This window comes from Epinephelus lanceolatus, chromosome 3 (genome assembly GCF_041903045.1).
Source record: "Epinephelus lanceolatus isolate andai-2023 chromosome 3, ASM4190304v1, whole genome shotgun sequence".
In the NCBI taxonomy this organism is placed as follows: domain Eukaryota; kingdom Metazoa; phylum Chordata; class Actinopteri; order Perciformes; family Serranidae; genus Epinephelus; species Epinephelus lanceolatus.
This window is the reverse complement of record NC_135736.1, coordinates 48,206,557-48,231,325: the sequence shown is the minus strand read 5'-3', so window position 1 is coordinate 48,231,325 and position 24,769 is coordinate 48,206,557. Positions and strand designations below refer to the sequence as shown.

General features: G+C 42.4%; 1 protein-coding gene across 1 annotated transcript; it reads right to left on the bottom strand.

Annotated features, from left to right (window-relative positions):
* Positions 1–1,078: 1,078 nt before the first annotated feature.
* On the bottom strand, positions 1,079–24,769 carry aplf (aprataxin and PNKP like factor). The gene is made up of 11 exons (XM_078166521.1): positions 24,663–24,769; positions 24,352–24,486; positions 19,692–19,763; positions 16,478–16,641; positions 15,732–15,921; positions 14,165–14,318; positions 10,196–10,389; positions 9,758–10,002; positions 6,998–7,126; positions 6,472–6,518; positions 1,079–3,057 (listed from the first exon to the last, which is right to left on the bottom strand). Exons 2-11 carry the CDS (start codon positions 24,442–24,444, stop codon positions 2,846–2,848), a joined length of 1,500 nt encoding a protein of 499 aa, XP_078022647.1. The 5' UTR covers positions 24,445–24,486; positions 24,663–24,769; the 3' UTR covers positions 1,079–2,845.

Below are 24,769 nucleotides of genomic sequence, written 5' to 3'. Positions count from 1 at the left end.
TGTTGCAATTTTATGTTCTTAAATTAGTAATAAAATATTTTTTTAACAACTTGTCATATCGTCAAGAATATCGTTATTGCAAAAATACCCTGAAATATTGTTATGTTATTTTAGGGCCATATCCCCCGCCCCTTATCTCCACCAGCTGTCTTTAAATGAAGCAGGTGATCCAACTGCTGCCACAAGACTGACACTTTAGAAACAGGAACTCTTCTGACATCAACAGTTACCTCACAGAGACCATGTTTAGTTCAAGTCCTACAGATACAGATCATTTTATCCACACTAATGATGTCAGTAAATTCACTCCATCACTGTTCCAGACTGAAATATCTCAACTGATGTGGAAACACATTACGGCCATTGAGATGGTAAAATGAGAAACTTTCTAAAAACTAAAAAAGTGCAGTGCAGATCTCCACAACACTGAGGGGCTGCCCGGGCCAGTCACAGCCTCCTGAACAATTTTTGTAATTCCAGGAGACGCCCCAGAGCTCATTTCAAGAAATACCCCAGAAATACACGCCTCGTCTATTTGTGATGGAGCCACGGTACACACGAGACCAAACCAGGCCCTCAGGAACGCTGCTCGGGTTTGTCCCCAATTTTTCCCCAGTGCCCCCCTCACAGCATTGCAGTGAAAAAAATTCCCTGCGGCTCAAAAAGCATTTTCCCCATAGACCACCATTATAAAAGAGACGTCTGTAGAACTGTTGACAGGACACCTCCAACTGCAAACAAGCTCAATTATGACTCTTTCTACTCAGAGTGTCTGAGCCATGGAGGTTTTATATTCGTAAAAAGTGTCATCACAATGTAAATGATGAAACAAGCGGGAACACAACTGCTCACATTTTACTTATACGAATAAAGATTATGATGTATGGAGATTAGATTTATAGAAAATATAATTCATCAGGAGGTAAATGAAGAGATACATTTGAAATGTCGTGGGGGTTTTTTTGTAAAATGCTTTGAAAAATGTTCAGTTTGGTGGGTGGCTTGTCAAAACATTTGATGAGTGTGAGACAGGTTTGTGTTTCACAACAGAAAGATGAAATCACAATAGAGGACAGACTTTGTTTCCATTGGATGTATTTAAACAACATAAGAAAAACAGTCAGAACAAATCAGAGGAACAACTGTAACAAATCTGCTCCTGAATTCCTCAGTTACACATATTTACATGAGCAGAATCGATCCTGAACAGACACAGGTGGAGCTTCATCTGAAACAAAATCTGAATGAAAAAAATCTTATAAAATATGACTGAGAATGATCTGTTCAGAGACACTGTCGGTGTTCTCAGGTTTGTCAACTCCTTTGTGTGCCTTCTGCAAACAGCCGCTGCAGCTGATGTCGTGGGAACATTTCTTAATCTGAATTTGCATTTCAAGCTGACTGAGGCATGCCTCTCATACAAAAACACATTTTCCCTAATCAGCCTAAGTTACTGCGGTCCACTGTAGTGTTTAACGTTGCCATGACGACACCTGCGAAGACACCTGACAGCTTTTACACGTTGTCAGCTGCAAGCACAAAGAAAATGAACTCAGAATTCTTTGAATGTGACGTAAGCAGACGGACGAGAGGCGACAGAGCTGAGAGCTCAACGTGCTGCTTGTGTTTCACTGTCAGGTCTCAGGTCAGGTTTATTGTACGTGTGCTGACACAGATCTGTTGATTTAAAAAAAGGGCCACGGTGCTGAAAAGGTTGGGAGCTAGAGTCTCTTGAGAAGCTCCCATTTACGGCTTTCAATGCTCCAAAAGTTCTGTTGAAAATACGAACACACCTGAGGGAAGCTCGACGACAGTTCAGTAGTTTTTACACCAACAGCTCGTACTGATGGAGTGTGGAGATTCATTCATTCGTTTTCCATAACTGCTGATCCTGTTAGGGGCCGCGGGGGGTGGAGCCTATCCCAGCTGACATTGGGTGAGAGGCGGGGTTCACTCTGGACAGGTCACCAGACTATCACAGGGCGGACACATAGAGACAGACAACCATTCACACTCACATTGACCGGCTTGAGTCTGACAGTGTCACCTGCAACTCAGCTGGTCAAATTGCCGATGGCTAGTTTTAGCATGTAAAGGATGTCACCTGTTTCTACAGTCAATCCGCTTGTAGTAAATCCTGCTGGACCTACACTACAATATATTGGAATATTTTCACCGCTTCACCTTTCTGATGGGGAACTCAGCATCTAACTGCTCCCTTCAAAGCTCCATTGACAAAACCAGTAATTTTAACCCACTGAACACGGGAGCTGCTCGTCCACCACCTCCTCGATTGGATCATTCTTATTTTTGTGTGATTTTGGTGAATCCAAACTAACCCTTTTAAACATTAAAGTCAGACAATCACACAAACAAACTTACCATCTGAGGCAACAGCTCTTGTATTCTGCAAGGTAAAATGACTGGTTTGTCGAAGGCTGTCTGACACCAAGCTTAAGTTGTGAAAACATTCTCACTATAGCACACATTTAAAATGATAGCGATTTTTTTTTGGTGGCTAAAATACCTTTTGCTGCTGCCCCCGTCCACAGCAGTACATTGCTTCGCTTCTGTGGACAGCTTCCGGTCAGTTTGGACCTGTAAAGACTGTCCACTGGACACTGAGTATGAAAACATGATTGTAGTATGATAAGCAGCCCGGCAGGGTTCAATGAAATCTGATCCAAACAACATCCTCCATGTGTTTGGACTCTTTCCACCTGCACAGGAATGTGCCAAGGCCTCAGCTGCTGCAGCTGATGTAGGCTAATTAAAACTAGTTTGTCTCTGTTTGGTGCAGCTTTAAAACAGACAACAAAAAGAAGAAGAGAAAGGAGGTCTGTATCTACTTCCTCCTCTTCACAAAGGCCTTCGCTTCCTTCTGTAGTCCTTTGATGTCCTCCTTACCGCTGTCGTCTGAGCCAGGAGGGACGTAGTCTGAGTCATCGCCCAAATCCTCGCTGTCATCATTAATGAAGCTGTCGTCGTCCCCAAAGTCCTCGTCTTCATCTTCATCATCAGCAGGCGTCTTTTTGGGGGCGGTTCGTGTAGTGCGAGCTGTAAAAGTGTCAGCAGTGTGAACATGAAGTTATAATGCAGAGTGAGCCACAGAGGGAGACAATACAAAAAGGCTTGAAGTGCTACATGAGCACCGTGGAGAGTTTTGTTTCATGTTGAGTGCATTTTGAAATCAGCTGTCTTTGATTGACTGGTTTCTAAGCACATTTCCTTATGACCTACAGCACCAGTGGCTCCACCAAGGGGGGACATGGGCACTCATCTTTAAGCTAGTGCAAAGTTAGTGGTATCTTGTGAAACTAGAAAACCTGAGGCTACGTCCGTACCAACATTGTCGGCACAGCTTGAGAGGAAGCGTGCTAAATAACGCTGCAAACTTAGGCTAAATGTTGGCGAGGGAACAACTGACGTGGCCCACGAGTCTCTCCTAGACTTGAGAAGGCTTCTTCCCAGTGAATATTTTGTTCCTTAAAATCAATGTACTTCAAATTGAGCTGTATATTTAAGGACAACCAGGTTAATTGAAAACCAGTGAATCGCCTAACAGTACAGACACATAACACATTAAAGCAGGATTGTTGTGCAACTCAAAATGTTAACCGAGCCGCCAATAGTCTAGATCATAGACTGTATGTAAAGATGGACGATGTGAAAATATCTCGGATACAGCCGCTGCCATCTTGCTCTGGTGACATCATTTGGAGCCAGAGTCTGTGCAGTAGTGATCTCTGCTGTATCACGTTTCCATCCCATACACCCGTCCGACCAATCGCGAACTGACTGGCTCACACAGCTGTCAATCAAATTGTAAAATCCCCATTTTATAGCATTTAATAACCAATTAAAACCAAACTTACCAGAAAAACGAACACTTGTACAAACAGCAGTGTCATAAAAAGTACTTTAAATGACAGAGACCATCTTTGGGAAAAATTTATTTGATGTGCACTTTGAGTGTTTAGTTTGGCTCATGTTCCATCCACTTACAAGGAGGGGGTGGAGTTTATGATCTATAGTGCAGCCAGCCACCAGGGGGAGATGTTTCAGCTTCACTTCTGGGGAGCTGACATGTCGTCCATCTTTATATACAGTCTCTGGGCTATTTATCTTTTTATGAACTTTAATTCTCAAGATACACTGAGAGCAGAGACACATCTGAACAGATCCAGATGGAGCACTGAAAAACTAAAGACAGTACCAAACAGAAAAGGATAACAAAAGTAAAACAAATGTAAGGTAAATTAAAATAAAAATAAAGGTGGATGTGACACAAAGTTCACATTAGAATTCTGAAGATACAGTATATTTATGGTTTTGGTAGCTGCTTTGTTTTGTGAGGAAGAAAGTGTTGACAAGTATTGGTTCATCTCCTGGTGAGAAGTAAAAATAGGTTATTACTGTTACTATTAAAAATACTGCAGTTTGAAAAATACTCATGAGCGAATTCCGGAGATTCAGTAATGGCTTTTGGCTTTGGTGTGCCATCCAAAGATACCAGTGTCCTCACTGGGCCACCGACATGAAAAATATCTGCACAGAAATCTGACACATGCGTGACTGTCGGTCTTTATGTGTGTTTTGATGCCGATCAAACAAATAAATTTTTCTTTCGGCCCCTCACAGGTTAAACAACAGCAGTGTTTTCAGAGCCATCAGTGTGGAAAAAAATAAACAGAGCCATTATTTCTCCGTCTTTCTTCTTCCTGTCAGTGTGGTCGCGGTGGAAATGCGTCACAGCGTCTTAAATCAGGAGACGACTGTTGAGGGAGTCGAGCGACCTGAGTGTAAATTGAGCGTTTAAACTAAATGTCAGCCGAGGCATCAAACTGCTGCTGCTGCTGAGGAAAAACACGTTTCTCATCTGTGTGGAGAGGTTTCTTATTAAATGTTGGAGGGTGTGTGTGTGTGTGTGTGTGCGTGTGTGTGTGTGTGGATGGGTCAGAAGGTCATTTCCACTCCAGCAGGGGGGCTGATGTCCTGAAGGGCTGCAAGATTAAATTACACGACCTACTAACGAAAAAAAAAATCAATGGGCCTCAATGGGTTTATAGATCCTGAGCAGCTCTGGTGACAGGTGGTGTGTGTGTGTGTGTGTGTGTGTGTGTGTGTTTCTGTTGCTAAACCCTTTCAGAAGAGGAAATTCCTTTTAGTTTTGCTTTTCCAACATTTTATGTGACGCTGCGTTTTAAGGACCAAACAGCCCTGTAAATCTTCCAAATACTGTTTGTGATTACAACTTAGATTACAACCATTTTCCAGACAACTTTTTTCCCCTCCTAGCGTTTCCAAGTGGTTTTATTGTTGGCACCAAAGTTGCAAAGACAACTGGATCACTTTCTGTTTTCCTCGGAGCTGAGCAACTACCAGCAACACAGGACACACTGCATTTTATTTTCTCAAAGTTACTTCAGTTGTTCCACTGTTTACACCTGATACTCTGGTACCCATAGATGTATTATGTAAATATGGATGTCACTAACTCGGCTTCTTCTCCGGAGCCTTTGTGCTCCACTGTCTCTCAGATTAACTCATATCACAGCGGTGCCTGGACAGCGTGACGTGTGTGGTTGTGCTGCTGCCGTGGTCCTGCCAGATGCCTCCTGCTGCTGCTGCCATCATTAGTCATTAGTCATACTTCTACTGTTATTATACACATATGACTATTGTCACACATGTATACTGCCAGATATTAATATATACTTTCAACATATTGTACCACAGTAGCCAGAACTATAACTATAATATTATTAATTTCATTAATGTTGTTGTAAGCTATTACCGTTACCGTGGTTTCAGCTTACAAAGACAGACAGGAGCTCTGCGTCGCCGCAACGTATAGTTAGATTTCTGGGAAGGTGCACGTCAGGCTACGTCGTAGGTACGGCGTCGATTAGACACAAAAACATCGGAAAGTAGAGTCCAGGCTGGAAAATACCAAATCTTGCCCTTTATGGCCCTTTATTAATCCATCTGGTGGTGTATTCATGTCCTGAAGTGAAGGTCTGACAAATGACTGCACTATGACTCTATAATGTTTGGTTATTACAATTTGTATAGCAGATGATGAAACAAAATGTATTTTCCTTCATAATGCTAACACTGAAAACTAAAGAAATTACAAGAAAAATGAGCCTGTCATTAAATTATGAAAAAATAATATGTTAAATAACTAAGCCATTTTAAAAGGCTTTATTTAATTTGCATAATGGACCCAAGTTAATGACTTTTTCCTGCGTTTTAATGAGGCTTTGATCCCCTGACAGTAATTAAATACATTTCATTAAAATTATTGTATTTGTCGAGAACAGAGTCATTTCTTTGTTTAAAAAGCAATTTTTTAAAAATGCATTTCATACCGACTCTGTTTACTGTGTTCTTTTACAGATCTCACTGTTCATTAGAGTCAACATTAAGATATCGTCAAACAGAAAACAAGAAGCTTAAACATCCTACCTGGTTTCTTTGTGTGTTTGTATTCTTTCCTGTGAAGAGGGTTTTTCCTGTGAGGGAACAAAAAGTTAAAGTTACAGTCAAATTATGTCAATAAACAAAGATTAATGTCACTTTCAGTCCGACACAGTGACGCAGGTAAAGAAGCACTGTGACAATATTGATTACTGTTTTTCAGTCAGTAAATAAAAACAACATGAAAGACAGACGCATGTTTTTTGGGTATTTTTAAGCCTTTCTTACAGACAGCAGAGAGGTGACAGGGTTGGTGCTTTCGTCCCTCAGCTACAGGGACACTCCCACTAATTACTGCTTTAATGCAAAGTCTTATTCAACCACCTGTGTTGTGTGTGTGTGTGTGTCTTTGTGTTGGACGTCCTGACAGGTAAAACATATCCTCTGATACCAACATAGCTGCACTAATACAGAGCATCTTAACATCATGTCATGTCTGCCATTAGTGTTTGCTTCATAAGGCCACCAGGTTTCCCATCGCTCCCTTTCATGTGACTGCGCTGTGATGTCTGACCTGTAGCAGTCAGTGCCGTAGGGGCACTCGGGTCGGTCTGCCTCCTTGGTCTCCTCCTGCTCCTCCTCCTCCTCCTCATAGTCAGTGTCACCGGGGTGACTGCACTCCTGGAAATGGAGCGGGTTCTTCCTGGAAAAACAAAGAAGGAGGTGAGGGATCTTCAGAAACACGCCGCTGCGCCCTCGTTACAGTGTGTACATTTCATTGAAAGGAGCCAACAGTGGAGGTCCACAGGAGCCAGACTGGGGCTGGCTGTTCTTTTAAAGATGCAGTGAAGGCATAAAATCAATCAAGCAAATAATCAGAGCATCCGTCGTATGCAAATGCACTTTAACTAAAACTTAATGATTTATGATTAAAAACAGACTCACGCACAGACGAGTAGCACGCCTGGGCACAAGTGTGTATTCCTGCTAAAACGTTGTGCTCAGGAACGCTCAGGACACGCTACTCATTGACTCAAGAGTGTTTTATAGTGTAATGTTTTAGTGAAATGAAAAGTGTTTGTTAAGTTTTATGGCTACTGGGAGAAGTTTGCCTTCAGGGCTTAAAGCCAGATAGCCCTAAAGTTTAAGGAAGAAGATGATGGTTAGGGTTACAATGAAAGCACTTCCTCCAGAGAGAAAGAGTGCTGTTTAATGTGTGTTGGTGCTGTCAAATTAATGTAACCTTTACTGCACTTAACGGGTTACAATTCCTTATAAGTTTTAAGTGCTGTTTTTATCTCTTATGTCCAAGAGCGAAAGAGAAAGGAGTGGCAGCTTTTTCTGTAACTGGCTGTGTTTCGTAAGCACACAATATCGTCTCATATCGATCGCAGGCTCCTGAATTGCATCGAATCATAACTGTATCATGGAGGACTTTGTGATATCAGCAAATATCCTACTGCTATCAAAAGAACCGATATAATATTGTATTGTGATGAAACTAGTGATTATACCCCTACCGCACGCACAGTGACAGGGCCAACTGTTAGCATCACACGGCTAACGCTACCTAACGGAGTAACGACAGAGTCGCGCCGTTTCGGTGTTGGTATAAGTTTGCTGGCACTGTTTAACAGTTCACTGTTGGATGTTAGCTGCTGCTGCTGCTGCTGTGTTAGCTCGTGCTAACCGGGCAGATGTTGGACTAACCCTTTGCTGGCACCAAGAGGAGAGCGGCTCTGGAGACAGCAGCAACAGAAAGTTGGCAGACTCTACACTGTCATGGCGCGGTGTTATGTGACATGCATCAAGTGCCGCCCCTAGCACACACTGGACACGTCACGCTGCAGCCCGTTAACAGACAATCACACAAAGTAACTACTAATTAGAAGATCTGTACCTCAAATCATGTGAGGACACCTTTAATAAAAGTTGATTTCTCACCTGAAGAGTTGATCTCTTCTACGAATCGCCAGGCAATATCTTTTTGGCCATGATCTTCATAATTTCGGGACTGGGGGTTATTTAGCTTGGGAGAGCTTAGAGTTCTCTTTGTATCAATGGTGAGGAGAGGAGTCAAGCTGTTGTAGGAGCAGAGAAAAAGCTGCTACGGGAGCTGGTATGTACAAGCAGAAAGCAAGTGCAGAAATAGGACAGTGGCGTGAAGTGCTGCGGGGCTGCACTTCCAGGAGCCACCACCACGCATCTAGCCACAATTGGTGTGGGGTTGTACACTGAAAATGATAGGGGCGTATTTTTCGACGAGTGCCATTTGCCACCACTGTGTTTTGGCCTTAACGTGTCCAACACTTGGTGAACAACAGGTGGAACTGGTTGAGGAATATTTAGGATTGCACTAAACATGCAAACGTGTTATCAATTAACACAGAGCAAAGTCCGCAGTCGGGGTAAAGTCTGCTTTCAGTGTCAGCGCTGGTGTAGAAGCACAGACTTATTGGTTGGACATTCATGCACACAGGAAAAGGCGAGGAAACATGCCAGTAAGCCGAAGTCTGTTCGGAATGGAGAGCCTTGCAGCCGTGACTCTGTGTGAGCGCTCATCCGCATCTGAAGATTGCTCGGGTGTGCACATGCTCACCACCACCAGAGAGGTCCACCTCACCAGTCTTGGACTATATTACATGAAAGAACAAATGAAACTTTTCTCTCGCAGATGGATATATGTCCAGGGAAAGGTTTCCTGTTCACAGCCATGACTTCTTCTCTGTTTACTGGAGGATTGCAGCCATGTGTAAAGGGAAACCTATTCCTCCAACTTTGTGTAGCCAAGTTTATTCACTCCAAACCAGCTAATGGAAACGTCCCTAATTCACATTTCTTTTTTGCAACGTTTCAAAAATTCGCTTGACTTTAAACACAACTCCTGTAAATGAGGCTCTAAAGTTTCTAAGTGTTCACTCTCAGCCCACAGAGACGATCCCCACCAGTTTGGGAGATAAATCAGTGTGGCTGCTCTTCTCTGCTGCAGCCCTACTTTGTGATTTAGGTTTGAAAGAAAATCTTATAACATTCATGTTCAGCTTTATTGGCTTTGACATAATCCCTTATCTTAAATTCAAGAAGGAACATCTCTTGCGGCTAAAGGCAGAGACACGAGGCGGCTGCTTTGAGAAGCTTTTGGACCTGATTCAGTTTTGGCTCGCTTCATGTTTATCAGCTCAAGTGCACTTTATCTCATCTGTGTTGGAAACCGAGCCACATCAAAGAGAAAGCCCCCTGGCAGGACACGAAATAAATTCACCCTTTAACTTTTTTCTTTTTTTTTTATCTCTGAAGAAGCTCAGCTGATGTGTTTGTGCACAGGTAGACGTACCTGTAGCAGTCCTTCCCGTATGGACACGGCGTTCTGAGTTGAGGTTTAGACGCAGAGCTGCTGACGGACTGTGCTTGTTTAGTCTGCTGTCGTCCATTTCTCGTGGTGTTAAGGTCAGCTGTAGCTGTCTCCCCTCCTGTTCCCTCCTCGTCCACGTCCACGGTGAAGCCGTCAGACTCGTCGCTCACCTCAGGCCTCTTGGATTCCCTCTGCCGCTGGACGGAGGGCCGCTGTGAAGGAACGTCCTGAGAGTCAACAACAGAGACACAAAGGGGTTCATTAGTCTGTAAAGACGACATAGAGACATTTTGTGGACACTTAGTGAAAGTGTGATTTTACAGGTTGGATGGACAGAAGGCCTTATTTGGACCAAAAATGATTATTATAGAAAGACCTGTGTTAAGAGCCACCGACTACTCGCTAACAACTGCACTCAACTGTTTTAGACTGAGCTGCTTCTTCTTCTTCTTCATCATCACTGATCTTCCTTCTCCTCTTCTTCGGCATCTCCTCCTCACTGAGCTCTGCCCCCTCAGATGAGGAGGTCTTGGTGGGCGTGGCCTTTTTGGCTGCCGCTCCTTTAGTGCTGGTCGACGCTGCAGCTCCTCTACTTCTCTTCGCAGCTGTCTGAACTACAACAGAGAGAAGCATCATTTTCAGAGGATCATACAGCAACTAGAGCCCGACAGATACTAAACTACAATTACCGCCCTGTGGTTGTATGACTCCGCCCACCAGTCCAGTGTCTCTGACAGTCTCCATCCATGTCAGTGAAAACATGGATGCTTCACACACAGAAGATCTATACAATCAGCACAGTTTCAAGATTAGAGTCACCAATTCAGTATCTGACCAAATGCCTCCCCTTCTGTTCCTGAGATATGACGCTGAGTAATGGACAGGAAGGTGTTTTTATCCTGTGAGACATTTGTGTGAAGTTTTGTCATAATTAGCATAGGAATTCTTGAGTTATGGCCAAAACCATGTTTTGTGAGGTCACACTGACCTTCAACCACAAAATACTTGTAAGTTAATTCTTTGGTCCAAGTGGTCGTTTGTGTCGCATTCAAAGAAATTCCCTTAAGGTGTTCTTGAGGTATCATGTTCAGGAGAACAAGACAGATGCAAGGTCACAGTGACCTTGACCTTTGGGACGTACAAATGGACGGACAACCCATAAACATAATGCCGGAGTGCGGAGGCTTAAAAGTGTCAAGTTTCATTGTGCAAAATCTGTTAAAAATTAATAATAGTTTGCATTGTTTGCATGATTCGAAATTTAAATGTTCAATTCTCAGAACTGTTGGGTTTTTAATCTGACAGCTGCTTAATATTTCATTTAATACAACTTGCAGGAGGGGGAAGTATTTAGATTTTTTTACTCAGTGACAGTACCAGTACAACAAAGTAAATATACTCCATTACATGTCAAAGTCCTGCATTAGAAGTACAGAATTATCACCAGCAAAATTATTTCAAGTGTTAAAATGTCTCCTGTGACTGATCTGTGATACTGTGAGACACTGTCAGAGAGTTAATACTGATGCATCAGTGTGAGAGCAGCCTGTTACTGTTGAAGCTGCTGCAGGTGGAGCCAGTTTGAACTCTTATATATACAGTTAGTTTAGACCAGTGGTTCCCAACATGGGGGTTGGGCCCCTCCAAAGGGCCATAAGATAAATCTGAGGGGTCGTCAAATGATTAATGGGAGAGAGTAAGAGGAAACTAAATTCTGATACACTCATTTTGGGGATGTACTGACTTATTGGCTGAACATTGGTATCAGTGATGACTGATGGCAGTGACTGATATTTGTCTGTTGTGTCACATCATTTTTGGGCAGACTAAAAAGCAGAACTCAACACCAATGGCGTCTCGTCGTCCTGGGGACAACAGAAAATGTGTTGGGGATGTGCAGAAATCTTCACCAGGACGCCGTCGGGATGAAAGGACGCAATAAACTCACTATAGACACGTCAGAGGACGCACCGTAATGTTTCCCTGATAAAGTTACAAACTGAGAGCTCACAGAGGCTGCTTTGAGTTACATTATGATGCGTTCAATATCTCTTCAGTAAAAATGAGTAAGGTAAATTATAACATCTTCATGATGTGTTCAAGGTAATCTTGTAAAATGTAGTTTTTGGTGAGAAACTTGAATAAAAACAGCTGTTTGAAGGAAACATTTTTATGATGTTTTCACAGAAATATAAAACTACGACTGAGTATTAGGGCCACAATGAAGGAAAAAAAATTCTGAGATTTTGAGAATAAAGTCGTAATATTAGGACTTTATTCTCGTAATATTACAAGAAAAAACTCGTAATATTACGAGAACAAAGTCGTAACTGCGAAAAGGACGTAATATTACAAGAATAAAGTCGGAATTTTTAAGGAAATAACCAACAACAAGCAGAACGGGTTAGAGGATGAACCTGCTTGTGGCAGCTGCTCTTTGTCTCAGGTGCAGTGCCTTGAAACACACATATATTACGAGTTTTTTCTCGAAATGTTACGACTTTATTCTCGAAATCTCCGATTTTTTTTTCTTCAATATGGCCCTAATACCCCATCGTAAATTAGAGAGGGAGTTATGATTTATTTTATATAGTGAAAAGACTTTTGAAGCGGTTGCTTTTTTTATTTTAATCAACAGTTACATTATTTTCTTCACGTGAAAGAACGTTATAAAAATGTGTATGATTGAATTTGTGCTCATTCAAATGCAGTGTGGTGAATGACTTTAAAACAGTTCAGTTTTTTTGTAAAGTAGATTTCCTTTGCACAAAAGGGGGAATAAATAAATAAAAACAAAAATAATGACAGTTTAAAAACAGGTACAGACAGTATCTTCATAAATTACAGAAATGATTTCATGCACACTCAGAGTGAGACTGTTGTCAGTATTCTTAGTTCATATTTTCGTATTTGTCTTATACACGGGGTAAAATTGGTTGTCAGGTATTAAGAAGTGCAGTGGTGTAGATGTGTGGTTGATTGATCGTGAGGAGAGAGTATTTATGTAATAGTCTGCTTAGTGATGGATTAGTAAGACTAGACAAGCCTGTTGCTTCCCTCTCCTTTCAGACATGAAATGTGAATTTATATTTCTCATTGTAACTCTGTTTATGATTTCTCATTTGTCTCTGTTTTGTAAGTTTTTTCTACAATATATTCTATCCTATTCAAAAAACATTGGTATCAACTATCGGTCAAATTCTTATTTTAAACATTGGTATCTTCCCAGAATTTCACAGTCGGTGCATCCCTGACAAATTTATATTTGTTTTATCAGACTTTTTACAAATCTGCAAAGTAACTACAGCTGTCAGATAAATGTCGTTCAGTAAAACTGTAAAATACTTAAGATGCGTACAACTACCTCAAACCTGTAGTTGACTACAGTCAAAGCCATGATATAAACACGTCAGTGAAAAAGTCTCACTGAATAAAAGCAGAGTGATGTTTCTGAACGACAGCGAGAGCTTTACGGGTTTCTCTTTAGGGAACTGGAACTTTTCCATCAGCCCACTCTGCCCAGTTTGCTTCAGCTGTTTAAGGGCAGCAGAGTGGATGGACGCAGTAATGGAGGCAGTGATGAAGTTACAGAGGGTCCATCCAGCAGAGCAGAGCCGTCTGCTTTCCTTCACAGTAAATATTACAGCAGCAGACACTCAAACGGCAGCACTCAGGGGAAACACAGTGACACACACACACACACACACACACACACACACACACACACACACACACACACGAAGGCTTCTTTTATCTCCTATAATTATCAGAGAACATCCTGATGCACAGAGAAAGGATAACCGCTGTGTTACACTTTTACTTATTCTCTTGTTGACGTCCCTTCATCCATTATCACAGCAGTCCGCCTGCTTAACACTCTCACACTGTGTGTCGGGTTCAGCTGCTATTTAAGGTCAACAAATGCCTGCAGTGTGTTAGTGGCGTCCCGTCAGCAGCACCTGGACAACATCAGCTGAAAACATTCCTCCACCAGACACGGAACGATGTTCTAACACTGCTTGGATGGAGGCGGATTGAATATGTGGCGGCATGTCGTTGCTGGGTGTCATGTTTCCGTCACTGCTGATCAGAGCTGGAGCTGATAAATACCTGTGATGACTGCAGAGTCATTTGTCCAACATTTCCCACTAAATACAAAACCCAAATGTTCATGTTTTCTTGTCTGGTGGGAAAGATGACTTCAGACATTGAGGAATTTAAAAAAGGGGAACTTTTAAGAATTTTTTAGGACCTTGAGGAACCGGTACATGTATTGTGATGTAACGACAGATCCATTCACAGATCTGGACAGTTCAGGTTTAAGTTTGCCAGTGTGGACGGACACATGAAAATAAAACACAATAAACCCATGAATCATGAGCACGGTACCTTTGAGACTGGGGGAGGAGGACAGACTCTGTGCAGCTGCTGCAGCTGCCATCATCCACGCAGGTAAAACTCTTTTCTTGGTTACAGGCGGAGTGACATCTCTCTGGTCGTTGTCGTTGTCGTCGTCTCCTTCTTTTGGTTGTGCAGAGTCTCCCTTCATGAAAACAGAGAGCAGTTCTCAATAATGTCCGGTGGGTTTATCATCAGAGCTGCTGAAAACTGTGACGCTGATCAACTTAAATTACTGATCTGATATGAAGGAAAGTTTAACTGACAGAATGTGACTCCTGAAAGTGACGTGAAGACATCTCATGACAGAACCAGCAGAGCTTCTTTCCTCGTCGATGATCATTGGTGGAGTCATTAAGATTTGATATAATCAGCTAATGATGAGAAGCTGATATCTGAAGGCTTTGTGCGCCAATCTTTGTTGGTAACAGCGGGAAAGATTCTGTTAACGTCACAGTTTATCCATGTATTTCATCAACCTCATGGTCCGAACTCAGAGTCTGTGTCACTGCTGGACACAAATAATCTTTCATATTCACACACTCCCGCTCTCATTGGCCCTCATGTATTAATCTAACGTACAAACCAGTGCAGAAATCATCTACCGTTAGGGTTTGTGTGTGATTCATGTAACGATCACAGCGTAGGAATGAACGACGTTGATAAATGTGGCAGCTGAAAACAATCACCATTTACATATCCCGCCCCTACACGTTCTCACTTTATATTCTCGTACTGAAATCATTACGTATGTCTTCAGTACGGTTTTGACGTGGTCGTTTTCTCGCTAAAACTTAGCAGAGCAAGCTGTGATGTAAAAACGTGCCGACGCCACACGTGAAGGTTATAAGATAGCAGTTAGTTATTTTGAGCGTCTCTCAGAGTTGCAGCAGTTTGGTTTGCATGCCTGTTAACATAAACAGAAAATATAAAATGGCCGAATAACATTGTTAGATGACGCATGATGTCATGTCAGCAGCGGTGCAGAAAATTTACCTGACCTGCTGTTTTAAGACAGTGCTGCGGGATGCTTTGACTTCAAGCGTCTGTGCGCTGCAGTTGCACTCCTGTGAGAAGCCATTTTCACGTTGGCAGCGAGGTTTTTAGCTGCAGCTTGTTCTCCATAAGAATTCATGCTTGTCTCAGGTGCAGTTTACTTTACTGTGATGTGACAACTAACTAACTATGACATTAATGACATTGATTATGTCGATGAATCACTCAACCCTTACACTCTGCTTGAAAGACAGCTGATCGTTGAGTCTCATCACGATGCTTTTATTTGGTGGTTCGGTGCGACTACTAACCCAAAGCGTCAGTATCTGACGACCTGGAAATGACACTCAACATAGAGTTACACACTGAACCTTCAAAGGCAAAAGAATCCAAGTTAGCAGAGATGCAGGTGTGGATCATCTCGTGGTTTGTAACGTCCACATATCTAAATGATAAAAACGTCTTGTCAACGGGAGCTACCTTGAAAGAGATCGACGTGACACAACTTCCTGCTCCGCTGCTTCTCCGCTCATAAAGATTTTGCTCTGTGAGTTAAACAGACCTTGTTTGAACTTGTGTCGTCGGCGTCCTCCTGGTCCGACGGAGCTGCTGGTGTCGGCTCCTCATGAGGTGGAGTCTGTCCAACAGGAGGAGGAGAAGGAGGAGGAGAAGGAGGAGGAAGAGGTTGTTCTGCATCTGGCTTTGGAGAAACTGGCAGTTCTTCTTTTTCTTCTTCAAACATCTGACTGTTTCTACAGGAAGAAAAAAAGATTGAAAAGTGACATTCAGCCTGAACAACCGAGGCTGCAGTTCACTTTTAAAACCCCTGAATGACAGAGAGAGACTTTTTTAGAAAAAGAACCTTAATGCTGCTGCTCTGATACAAGCTGAACTTGTGTATGAATTTTACATGAGCTTTGTCTGGTCTGAATGGTGGCAACATGTTCTCGAGTGTCCATTTCCCGTCTGTTTGATCTGAACTTCAAACAGAGAGCCGGCAGCAGGACAATAGACGGGACGCTAACTCATAGATGAAAGATTACCGCAGCCCAAAGACTACATGAATCAACCATGTCCCTAATGTTGGCTTTCAATTGAGACACCAGATAACACTTAAACCAGATCCCATTAAACCCCACGCAGTCTGCTCCACCAAGATGAAAGATAAGACTGTAATTAAACAGTGGAGCGCAGCCTCTTACGTCTTGATTTCATTATACACAAAGATGTCGGCGGGAAATCGCAGCAAATGAGATTCATAACTTAATCTCGACATGGCGGGGAGCACTTTGTCTGACGTGTAAGTACCTGGGAGTGCGGTCCTCTTCACCCATGGCCACCACTTTGTAGATGAAGCGGCCCGGCAGCAGAGAGAACAAGTCTCCATGATGAAGAGGGTACCAGGTATCTCTCTGCAGAGGCTGAGGCTCGTCGGTCAGGGACGACTGAACAAAGCACGGGTTCAGGTGGGTCTAAAGATCAAAACGACAAGAGGATGAACTGATGAACTCCAGCAGGTTTGTCACTGAATCACACAGCTTCTTTAGTCCTATTTGTGCAGTTTCAGCACGCAGAAACTAATTCAGTCATTCTTTTATATCCTGTTCTTCAATTTTCACTTCGATACAGACGGGCTGTTCATCATTCAATCTCTGTTTGCTTTTAAAAGACATCTTTAAGGTCCAGTGTGTGAGATTTAGTGGCGTCTAGCGGTGAGGACTGCAGACTGCAGCCAGCTGAAACTTCTCCTGGTTAGAATTCCTTCAGTGTTCATTGTTCAGCAGCTGAGTTATCCTCAGAGGTCTCCTCCTCTCAAAAACAAACAGAGCAGCTGATTTACCCAGTAAAACACTGAATAAAGCAGTTTCATGTTACGAATCAGTGTTTTCTGATGTTGGTCTTCAAAGATGGGCCTCTAACGATGCAAAAACATAAAAATGCAAATGTCCCTCTCTAGAGCCAGTGTTTGGTTTGTCTGTTCTGGGCTACTGTAGAAACATGGCAGTGCAATATGGCAATCTCCGTAGACGAGGACCTGCTCCCTGTGTAGATATAAACGGCTCATTCTAAGATAACAAAAACACAACAATCCTTATTTTCAGGCAGTGTTGATTTCATTGACAAAAACTACGATGGAAATAATTCGTCAACAACTCTTTTCCATGTGAAAATGAGATGCTGACAAGCTAAAAGTAGATCTTGATAATAAAAACCAAGACAAACTCTATGTTTCATTTTTGCTGACGAGATGAGACGTGAGAAAAAATGTTAGTGGTGGACTATCAGACACTGAAAGCCGAGAGCGGCCGTGCTTGTAATGATCTTCAGATGCCTGATGAGCATCAGGCTGGTAAACTCCAGTAAATAGTCTGCACCAGGATGTTTGGGTTGGTGCGAGTTGTGAGCTGTAATTCAGCAGTAAATAATCAGCCATGTGTGTCTGACTGTGGATGGTGGAGCTGCTGAATGGATTTGTGGAGTTTGTTAGTTGCAGCGGTGGCTGTTAGCAGTTAGCAGCTAGCTCCGCTCGCAGCCTTCACAGCTTCACCCCGCAGGACTCCACTCAGTCCGGACTGGAGAAGGTTTGTGGGTTGATGGTGTTTGACAGGCAGGTAGGAGGCTCAGTTATCTGTGAGTGTAGCTGTGCTGTAAGTAAACAGTCTGAACTCAGATCAGTTTTCTCTGACAGAGATGAAAGTTTAGTTTGAATCACCAACTCTGTGAGAGGACACCAGTTTAAACCTCCAGACTAACATGTTGCACATGAAGAAACAAGTTATGTTTCTGCTTCTTAACAGTCACATGGATAAGTCAGAGTTTAAAATGAACCTGGGGACAAATCCTAGTTGGCTCACATTAGTTATTTGTTGAGAGCATAAATAGAGAGATGTTGAGCTTTTCAGATGATGATCAGTAAGTGTGTGCTCGTAGATCAGCCCTTAAACCTGTCACACACTGCTGGAGACATGACACACACATTATTTTATACAACCTGTCACCTTGAGTCTGATTTATGATCCATGAATCAGCCTCACTGGATTAATTTAAAGATATAAAAAAGCATATACAAAATATATTGACTAACAGACTAAAATGTGACTAAAACTAAGAAACATTTTTATCTCAAGACTCAGACTAAATATAAAGTAGCTGTCAAAATTAACACTGATTTCAGGTGATTATATGCAACACTCTTATTATATAATATTCCATTTCTGTAGGAAAACACTCCGGAAAAAGAATTTTAATCGCTAGAAGATTTAGAGCTTCCACATGCATGTATAATTTATTTACATCTCAGCACAGCCTTGTGCAATCTGACACAAGCAGCAGCTGAGATTTATTATTAGACCCATCCCACAGTGTGACACACAATAAACCTGCAAAATCACCATAACTGCACAGTGTGTAGGGAGCTTCTGTCAGAGTGCACTCTCTCTGTACCCCTCAGTTTAACAGGTCACAGCGACCTGATTCTTCACCTGGAACAATCATCTGAAATCTGTGGATGATTTTCCTTTACGCTCACAGCCCAGCAGCGAAAAAACTGCCACTAAAAAGGAAACGATGAAAAAGAAAAAATTGACAGCATTTGCATTTTCTCTGTTTTATGATGCAGGTGTGACGGTTAAAGCATCGATGTGGCCTCACAGCTGCGGGCTGCTCTCTGAAGAATATCTGTAGCTGCGATGTCAAGAGACTGAATTCATTGATGTGATTGATTCCAACACACGATTAAAAGAAGTGTTGTGACTGTGAGGTGTTAATTATTTGTCTGAGATGACGATTTGAAACGTGCTGATGCATTAACATCCCTTCAAGTCAATAAAGCAAATGATAATTCAATAAGACGGTGTGATTTATGTTATTAATAGACCTCCGTCTGACTCCAGTGACTCCACCTCCCTCAGGACGGATAAAGATCAGAGTATTGAATGTATTTGTTACGACTGTATATGACTACAGCTACTAAATGGAGACCTTTCAGCAACCTTTGACAGCCATTGCTCCTGAAACGCAAGATTTCTCTTGATGCCAATACTGTACAATCACCAGACACCTTCCATCCATCAGCTAGTTTTACCCACTTATCCTCTCACAACAAGGCTGCAGCCAATCCCCAGTAAGGTGAGAGGAGAGGCACACCTGGACAGGTCTCTAAAATCTGTTCTGCAGGCGCAGATTCTACATGGACCTACGTATGATTTATCTGGTGGATCAACCAGATACACACTGAACACACTAAAGTGACATGAGTTGACTTTGATTGTTGCAGCATCACAGTGACTGTCGTTTGTTCAGACTTCACTGCACACAGTCAGCCACAAAAGCAGCACGCTGCAGCTCAGAGCCACACAGACAACATTAAATAATAACATTTGAATTCCATAACTTAAAAAAAGTTAGAGACTCCAGCTTTAATAACTGATGGTAGACATATGAAAAGGTTCACCAGTAAGCTAATGGTCAACATGGCAAACCACTGGTGTGGATGTTTTAAGCCTTCAGTGAGAGGACATACCGGTTTGAGACGCAGCTGTCCGTCCAGGTTCTCCAGCAGCCCGTGAAGTCTGGACACTCTCTTATCAGTGATCTGAGATGACGTGAAGGAAAACAGGAGAAAAGGTTCAAAATGGAGGTACAAAGCAGATACATACACATCACCATCTGACCAACTGCAGGACAGATTCTCTTGGAATTCACTGTGAACAGTCACAGTCCACAGAGCACTATGCTGAGGAGTCACCAACACCCTGACTTTTCCTCCTTTGTCACCATCAGGACAGAAATTCCACTTGTATTTCTATTAAAATTAACACATGCATGATGTTTGCTGGACACATTAAAGCTCCCTGCTCACCTTTTGGTACGGTGATTAACTTATCTGACTTTATTCTGTCACACATCTTGCTTGTGGTACCAGGAAAAAGAAAATCAGGCGATTTTTTTCAGAAGCAGGGCTGCCTCCGAAACTCATCACTTAAAATCAGTGCTGCATAAACGACAGTGTGCTGCATCAGAAATGACACATCCTGAACCATGAGTCCAGCTGCCTGCGTGTTATCGGTGTGACAGAGTCCTCCAGTGGTTCAGAGGAAGACCTGCAGCTCAGCACTCGCATTCATATGATCCTGACTGATACTTATCAGTGCACAGTTTTATTGATCAATTTGTGTCAGGAAAAAACAATTAACCTCATTCATAGGAAAAAAATTGTGAAGCTGGAAACTTGAAATGTTTTCACATGAAAAATGACTTCAACCATCAAAATAGTTTCACATTAGCTTTCAATCAACTAATCATTGCAGCTGTGCATGTAGAAATTGTTGAGTAGTTTCATTTATAACAGAACATCATATTTTATAAACTCTTCAAACGTTTTGTGTGAAAAAAAAACAACTTAATTTGTAAAGTAACTGAAGCTGTCAGATTAATGTAGTGAAGTAAAAAGCAGTGGTGTCGTTAGGCCTGGGCCAGAATACACAGAGTCCACTGGTCTAAAGTTAGACTCTCACACATTTACCCAGATGTGAACCCTGGCTGTGACAAATGTTCAGGTGGTGAGGCTTCGCTTATTCACATGTACTGGACGTGTCCAAGCCTTAAAAAATACTGGAAGGATGTTTTTCAATCCTTGTCCTCTATCCTTAACTTTGACCTGCAGCCCGACCCCCTGGTCGCCCTCTTTGGCACCACCGCAGAGGAACATGTACACCTGACTCCGACCCAACGCTGTACACTGTCTTTTGCCTCTGTGCTGGCCAGACAGGCTGTTTTAATCAGATGGAGGGATGCTGCCCCGCCCACCCACACCCAGTGGCTGAAGGACACTGTGTCCTGCCTTAATCTTGAAAAGATTTGCCACTCAAGTAGTGACTCAAATAAAAAATTCCAACAGGTTTGGGGCCCCTTCACTGAAGTACTTTCAGAGTTGCCAGTTAAACTGAGATTTTGTGTTTGTTTCTTGTTCTTGGTGCTTTCTGCCAGTGGGCGCATTCACACCAGGATAGTCCGGTTCACGTTCACTCTGCATTTTTTGAAGCGGACCAAACCGTCCGAACAATGTCACGCAGTTACAACAGCTGCTCGTTTTGGGGGCGGTATTGCCCAAAATGACCACTGACCAGGAAGAAAAAAAGCATGAGGAAGAAGAAAACCTGCTTCATTGATTGGCCAGGACCGAAAATGGAAATCCATCCCCTTCAGCGATTTGTTGTCCTCTGACCACATATCAATAAGCGCCTGCACCTCCTCACTACTCCACGTCTGCCCACCAGACTTTATTCAACTTTTTCTTTTTTACCTCGGCTTCTCCTAGTTCACGCTGTTGACTGTTTTTGTCTTCCCAAAATGCACTGCGCTCTACGTCACTTCCTCTCTTTGGTTCGCTGGATAGGACGTTTGCATTTCCCACTGTAAGCAAACTGCACCAGGGTTCACATGCAAGTGAATCGAGACCCCCAGTTTTCAAGTGGACCAGGGTTCGCTCCTTTGGTCCGCACCAGAGTTCGAATGAGCGTTCACGCCACTCCAAACGAACTGAACTTTCCGTGGAAGTGGACTGGGGTTCATTTAAAGCGGACCAAATAGCGCCAGTGTGAATGCATAAAGTACCCCATCATTCTGAGCCTGCCTTTACAAAGACATCCCTCCTCCTCTCGCTGCTATTAGGGGTTATGGTATGGGGAGGGTTTGACTTCAAGCTTTGCTCCCCATCATACATATGCTTTAAGTCTGATACCTGCTGTGAGCATGTTTTGTGTAATCCTGTTAAAACTGAATAAAAATATTCTTGATGAACAGGCCGAATAGGAAGGGAGCGTAGGTATGACAGAGGAGGAATGGGACAATGTGGGTTCTCTGGTGCCAATCATTATCACATATCTGGTCTTGCCGATCATTAATTCCTCTCTGGCAGCAGGTTCACACAGTTTTGCAAAAAGTATTCCAGGTGGACATTTCATTAAAACTAGCAACGCTATATTTGGGCACCCTGCCTCTGGACTGTGTTACCTCTCATGAGAGATATCTATTTGGGATCCTGAGTGCAGCAAGAAAGCCATTATTAGAGAGAGACTAAAACCAGCAAACCTACAGCTGATGACTGAACAGATATTATATATGATATCTTTAAGATGGAAAGGATTACTTTCCTATCAGACTGCAACAAGATAAGCTTTTGAAAGATGTGAAAAGTGGATGGTGTGTATCACACCTGTATGATCTTCATTTGTTTGAGGTGAATTTTCTTATCCAACGTTCTGGTTCTATATAATGAGCTCAGTTTTTTTTTTTTTTTAATTTGTTTTTCTATGCTTATACCTGTATTTACATTTACTCTACTGGTCCATTTTGGCCTCTGTACTGTAACTCACTTCCACTTTCATGTTACCTCCTGCTGTAAGTGTGTCTCACAGAAGGCCTGGAAAGGTACGGCTATTGAGTCCTATGAGTTTGATTAAACTGTCTGTTTGGACTTTGATAGAACTCAATTAAAAATATATATAATTATAAAATAATTATTAAAAATAATATACTTAGTTACATTCCACCACTCTTAAAGCAACACTTACCTTTCTGGAAATTTTACGCTTTTCTTTGTTTAGGTTAAAATGCTATTAATGAGATGATGGCACACTAAAATGTAAGTGAATTCCACCAGAAATAAAAACTCATAATTATACCATCCTCATATGGTTGTAAGAAAACTCCGACCAATCATTGCATTTGGACTGAATTTTTAGTTTTCAGTTTGCCTCTAATGTAACATAGGCTATAACGTTATATTTGACAACACAGCATCCAGTTGCTTACGGTTAGCCTTCTGTCTTGTTTGTTGCCAGTCACCAGTACTATCTAACGTTAGCGTTTACATTATATTATAAAACTCATCAGTCATCACTGACTCCGGTTGAGTTTTAAAACTCCTGGGTTGCATTTGACTGTCTTGGTTGTAATGTTAAATTTGCTCTCCTCTTCCGTGTATCTGACGTTACCTTGCCAACGCCTCCGTCTATCATAGACGTAATGAGGACATAATGGAGGGAGGTGGAGTTGTGGATGTTCAAATTTTTTCTAAGTGCTGTGAAATGTGAAATGTAAGAAAGGTAAGAGCTGCTTTAACATGAATACATATATTTAACTATTTTTCCAACTACTTTCCCAGTTGTAAAGTATTCTGTCTCTATTCAATACTTATTACTAACAATTACTAATATTTTTAACATCATAAATCATAATTTAAAAAAAAAAAAGTTTTAAAAAATAAGTAAAGTTAAAAATGATAAGACAACAAAGACGCAGAGCGCCTTTTATTCAGGGCGCTACGGCTGCGCCTTGAGTTCAACTTTTGGAACGCAGCAGTGCTCACTGCATGTCATGTGACAAGGAACAACCAATCACAGCCGACGGATATCTTTCCCTTCTAATGTAAATATCAGTGTGTGATAAATATGGAAGGGAAGTTGATCATGTTAGTGCAGAGCTGTCAGAGCTTTACATCTGTCCCACAGACAATATGTTTGGCCTAATACACACATACAAAACAACACCTGGAAGAAGATCAGCTCTGCACTCAGGATTTCTGGTAAATAAGCTGTGATACGGTGCTAGTGATGGTCGCTTACCAACCTCAGACACAACCTGCCTCCGTGCCCCTGGAAGCTGGCACAAGAGTAGCACCCAAAGCCCGACCTCCAGTTTTCCAGGCAGTTTAAAACACGACATGTGAACGACCCCTAAGGTGCCACATAAAAGAAAAAAGCATCAACATAAAGCGTGTTCAATAAAAAAAAATTCACAGGGAGGAGCCCCAAGGACCCCCCTTCAGAGGTCCGGGCTAAGCCCCCAGTGTCCTCAAATCCTACAAACACCCCTGCATCTGAGGTTCAGTGGGGTAAAGTTTTAAATGCCATAAAAATAAATGTAAGTGTGGAGAAATCCTTTCTACCAGTCTGGACTTATTGATGGTTCCAGCACCTTGCCAGGACCAAGCTGGGTGGAGCAGGGGTTGTTCTGCATCAAATACCATATAAATAAAATACTCAAGTACCCCATAGTTGCACTTAGTACTTGAGTAAATAGTTACATCCCACCACAGCAATGCTTGTTAATGTGCACTGTTATTAGTAATGCTGGTATAAGAGTAAAGTAAACTGAAACAACGCCACAGGAGGACTCACTCCCAGTAACGGCCCCCTGCCCAGCACCGTCTCCCCGGGCGGCAGGTGGACGGGATCCCCGCCGTCCACCGGGACGAGGTCGAAACCGGACATCTGCTCAACGGGCGGGAGAGGAGAGAGCTTCACCCCGGTTCACTGGAGGAAGTAAACACACATTAAAACAAGCCTTTACCACTTAGTTCAGAGGATTCTGAAAGTTACTAGAAGAATTAAATCAGGAATCAAAGAGCTTCTCTGACTTAATGTTTCATTCAGATGCTCCGTCTGAGCCACGTAATGCGCTGCAGTGGTACACCTGTACTGCTGCCTACCTGCTGTGGAGGTAAACTGGATAGTTTTTGTCTCCCAACTCTTAAATCCAACCATAGAGAACAGACACCACTCACAACTCTCAGCTACGGGATTCAAAACTTCCGGG